Below are 5,019 nucleotides of genomic sequence, written 5' to 3'. Positions count from 1 at the left end.
GCGTATATCAATAAAATTCAAATAAAGACTGATCGCATGATAGATAGCCCCCACAGTGCCCCCCACATTGTACGGCACCAAACGCCCAAGCCACCTTAAAGAATATCTCTTTTTTCCCGTTCCCTCGACTTTTTGTTTAAACTTTTGTTTCGGCTATATTCATTTAATTATTTGATTGAAAATGCAACTATTATGTTAAAAAGTCATCTTTTGGATGAAAAACATCAAACAACTTGGTTAAAAGTTGAATTACTTTGTTAGAAATGTACCTTTTTTTATTGCAGATTCATCCCTTCAGTTGAAAATTTAACTAGTTCGTTGAAAATAAGTTTCTCTTTTTGGTTGCAAAATAACTTTTTTGAAACTGAAAAAGTTACCATTGCAATTCGTGTTGAAAATGTATATTTTTTTAGTTAAAAATTGATCTTTTTTAATTGAAGATGTAACTCTGGTTCAATGTTCAACTATTTTGTTGAAAATTTGTATTTTTTATATTCTCATCATAATGAGAAGGTATTAGTTTTATGCTTTTTTATTATATTCCACTGTTTTTTATTTTAATTCAAATGTTTGTGTGTTGAAAATAAGTTCCTCTTTTGCTAGAAAATTAACTTTTTTGAACTGAAAATTCAACTATTATATTTCTAGTAGAAAATGTACCTCTTTTGGTTAAAAATGTAACAATTTTGTAGGAAATTCGAATATTTTTTATTGCATTTAACTGTTTTTCATTAAATTCAAATCTTTTTTTGGTTGAAATATCATGAATTACACTTTTCGTTGAGAATTCATTTTTGTTTTTGTTTAAGAATGAAACTAACTGGTTAATAGTTGAACAAATTTGTAAAAAATGTATCTTTTTATTTGAAGATTCATCTCTTTGGTTGCAAATTTTATTATTTCGCTTTTCTTTTACGTGAAAACTAACTTTTTAAAATTAAAAATGTAACTACTTAATATTTTTTAGTTGAAAATTTATCTCTTTTCGTTAAAACTTTAACTATTTTGTTGGAAATTCGTTTTTTTTTTAAATTATTTTCAGCTGTTTTTGCTTGAAATATCTTTTTTGTTTAAAAATTCAACTAGCTGGTTGAATGTTAAACAACCTTGTTAAAATGTATCTTTTTGAATTAAGATTCATCTCTTTGGTTGTAAATTATGCTATTTCTTTTCAAATTATTTTCTATTTTGCTTGGAATAAACTTTTTTTATACTGAAAATTTAACTATTACATTTATAGATGAAAATTAATATTTTTTTTGGTTAAAAATTCAACTATTTGGTTAAAAATGTACTTTTTTTAGTTGAAAATTTAACTATTTTGTTAAAAACTTGTATTTTTTATTGCATTCAGCTGTTTTTTATGTAAATCAATTAATTTGTGCAAATAAATTTGTTTTAAACTAAAAATATAATTATTCCGTTTCTGGTTGAAAACTTAAATTTTTTATTGAAAATTGATCGTTTCTATTTGGAAATTCAACTATCTGGTTGAAATTGATGTATTCAAATCTTTTTTGACGGAACTAAAACTGTTTTTAAAAATAATTTTTGGTTGAAATTTCAAGTATTACAGGTCTCATTGAGAATTCAATAATTTGGTTGGAAATACGCTTTTTTGTTTAAAAATTCTTATTTTTTATTTATTTAACTAGCAGAAAATTCTCTTTTTTTTTAAATTCAAAATTGATTAAAAAGCCACAAGACCAAAAATTGGTAGATCATTAATCTCCTTTTTTGAAAATGCATTATTGAAAATGTAACTATTGCATTTTTTAATTAAATTTTTTTTAAGTTGAAAAATCAACTATTTGGTTGAAAATTCACTTATTTTGGTAGAAAGTTGAATTATTTGGTTAAAATTTTGAAAATTTATTTGCAAAATTAACTCCTTGATAGAAAATTAATTTTTTCCTTGAGAATTCATAGAGGCGGGTGGAAAATGCACGTACTTTGTGGAAAATTCGTCTTCTTGTGTAGAATATTAATCTTTTTGAAAAAGGCAGGTTTTTTGGTTAATTTAACTTGTCGAAAATTCGTTTTTCCTTTGTTAAAATTTAATTTTTGAAATGAAAACGTAACTAGTTATTTTTTTTATTAAAAACTATTTTTTCTGTTGAAAATTAAACTATTTTGATAAGAAAGTTGAACTATTTGGTCAAAAATTAAATTATTCATTTGAAAAATTAACAACTTGGTAGAAAATGTACTTTTTTGTTAAAAATGCATAGAGTTTGGTTGACAATTCGCCTTTTTGCGTAGAAGATCAATCTTATTTTTCGGAAAATTATGTTTTAGATTTTGGATTAAACAGTTTTGTTTAAAATTCGTCTTTTTGGTTTATTTAACTGGTAGAAAATTCATTTTTTGTAGAAAATTTTAACTTTTTTAACTGAAAAAGTAACCCTTTTTTTAGTTAAAAAATCAACTATTTGCTTGAAAAGTCAATTATTTTAGTAGAAAGTTCAGCTATTTGAAAAAGTAACTCCTTTGTAGACAATTAACTCTTTCTTTGAGAATCCATAGAGTCGAGTCGAAAATTAATGTTTTTGTGTAATATTCGTCGTTTTGGGTAAAACATTAATCTTTTTTTGATTATTTAACTGATAGAAAATTCGTTTTTTGTTGTTAAAAATTAATTTTTTTGCTTGAAAACTATTTTTAAAAATTGGAAATTCGACTATTTCAGCGGAAAATGCAACTACTTGGTTGAAAATGAATACATTTACTTGAAAAATTATCTTTATCTTTTTGGTTTTGGATTCATATATTTTGTTAAAAAATGGTCTATTTGGTTAATTTAACTTATAGACCATGAATTGTTTTTATTGAAAAATAATTTTTCAAACTGAAAATGTAACTGTTTCATTTTTTATTTAAAAATAATTTTTTTATTTGAAAATTCAACTATTTGGTTTAAAAGTAAACTATTTATTTAAAAAATAAATTAATAATTAGCCTTTGTTTGGTTTATTTATTATGTAGAAATTTTTTTTATTATTTTTTTTTTAAATTAAAAATTTAACTACTTTATTTTTTTAGTTGAAAATTCAACTATTTTGTTAAAAGTTAAACTATTTATTCTAAAAGTTAATTAAATTTAATTTTAAATAAAATAAATTAATGAATTCAGTGTCGGGTGGAAAATTCAACTTCCTCGTCGAAAATTCGTCTTTTTGGGTAGAAAATTAATTATATTTTTTTATACTTCATCTTTTTTGTTCTGGATTCAACTATTTTGTTAAAAATTCGTCTTTCTTGTTATATTTAACTTGTAGATCATTCGGTTTTTATTAAAAAATAATTTTTTTAACTGAAAATGTAACTATTTCATTTTTAATTGAAAAATAATTTGTCTAGTTGAAAATTGAACTATTTATTTTTAAAATTAATTAATTTCATTCATTGCTTCATAGTGTCGAGTAGAAAATTCATGTAGTTTTTTAAATTCCTCAGTTTGGGTATGACATTAATGTTTCTTTTTCGCTAATAATTATTCTACTTTTGGTTTATTTAATATGTATAAATTGTTTTTTATTATTTTCCTTAATTTAAAAATGTAACTACTTAATTTTTTTAGTTAAAAATTCAACTATTTTAGTAGATAATTCAACTAGTTGGTTAAGAGTAAAAATATTTATTCGAAAATGTAATTACTCTTAATTTCAAATTATATTAATGTTATTTTTTTATACTTCACCTTTTTGGTTTTGCATACAACAATTTTGTTGTAAATTCGTTTTTCTTGTTATATGCAACTTGTAAATTATTCGGTTTTTATTCAAAATTAATTTCTTTCGTTGAAAATTGAAGCATTTTTTTGAAAATTCGTGTTTTTTTGGTTGAATTCAAGTCTTTTATATAAAAATTAAATCTTTTTCGGTTAAAAATGCAACCACTCGGTTGAAAATTAATCATCTTTTTTAATTGAAAATTTAACTTTTTTTTGAAAATTCATCGTTCTAGCTTTTCGGCTTAAAATTTAAATCTTGCATAGATACTTTCATAAAATGTGTGTGGGGGGGGGGGGGGGTTAAAATATCCCAAAATTAGTTAAATGTTTTTGGATGACCCGTAATATTCATAAATTGAAATTTGGCAAATGAAAAACAAACTAGTTTAAACTTGAATAAACAAAACATCATTATTATTATCAAATATACATAAATGTCAGCTGCGAAAACATAATTAAGAATGATTGATGACTAATGAGATATATCAATGTCAGTAAAACAAAAGAAAAATAACCTGTGTATTCGAAATGATCTCGTAACTTTGCTGCCAGTGTTTTCTAAAACTGTCATAACAAGCTGTGGGGTCAGCATCTTTGGGAGGCGAATCCCTGGATCTCTGCTTGCCAAAGTTCGTTCCAAGAGGACTTCCTCGTAACCAGCTCATCTCCTTAGCTTGCGTTTCCTCCGTTTCCTTGAACTCCGGACAAGAACATAACCTTCAAATATATTAACTGCGCACAACACCGGAACACTCAGGCGAATTAAGATCGTAATTGTAATTGAAACCTCGTGTCAAGCGCCTTCTTTCCATTTGCATAGTCATACGTTCACCTTCGTCTAAAACTGTCCTACTTTATATGCAAACAAGCTGCCCAAACTACGCGATAACTATGCAACGACTACCCGATAATAAACCTCTCTTTATTCATTCTGCGAACTCATTACTATCGCACCCTGCTTTTTCTCAAAACTAATTTTGAGGAACGACTCAAATTTTACATTTCCAATAACACTTGCACCTCACACACGTCAACAATCGAAATAAAACTTGGAAACAATACGATCCGTCAACACTATTTTTACAAAGCCGCCATGTTTCAGAATTTTGTCTTCTGCTAGTGCTAGAGAGTGAACTTTGCACTCTAAATATACTGCGCGTGCGTCGCATAGGCAGTCTTATTAGCTGTAAATGGCACGCTTTTTTGAAATTATTAAACGTACAAATCAATTTTTGTAACAAATCATTATTGCAGATTCAATTAAATTAATTTCTGATTCACATAAT

The 5,019-nt window shown here is 25.2% G+C and overlaps 1 protein-coding gene across 4 annotated transcripts in view; it reads right to left on the bottom strand.

Moving 5' to 3' along the window:
- Nucleotides 1–4,806, bottom strand: part of LOC117172654 (UPF0518 protein GK23746) — a 61,991-nt gene extending 57,185 nt beyond the window's left edge. For all 4 annotated transcript variants that reach the window (XM_033360774.1, XM_033360775.1, XM_033360776.1 and 1 more), the window contains exon 1: nucleotides 4,249–4,806. In XM_033360774.1, coding sequence (XP_033216665.1) covers nucleotides 4,249–4,398 — 150 coding nt within the window. In that variant the 5' untranslated portion in view covers nucleotides 4,399–4,806. The remainder of the gene's footprint in view (nucleotides 1–4,248) is intronic.
- Between the last annotated feature and the right edge of the window lie 213 nt (nucleotides 4,807–5,019).

Source organism: Belonocnema kinseyi, chromosome 5 (assembly GCF_010883055.1).
Source record: "Belonocnema kinseyi isolate 2016_QV_RU_SX_M_011 chromosome 5, B_treatae_v1, whole genome shotgun sequence".
NCBI classification, from domain to species: Eukaryota; Metazoa; Arthropoda; class Insecta; order Hymenoptera; family Cynipidae; genus Belonocnema; species Belonocnema kinseyi.
Note: the sequence above shows the minus strand (reverse complement) of the source record. Positions and strands in the feature narration are given on the sequence as shown.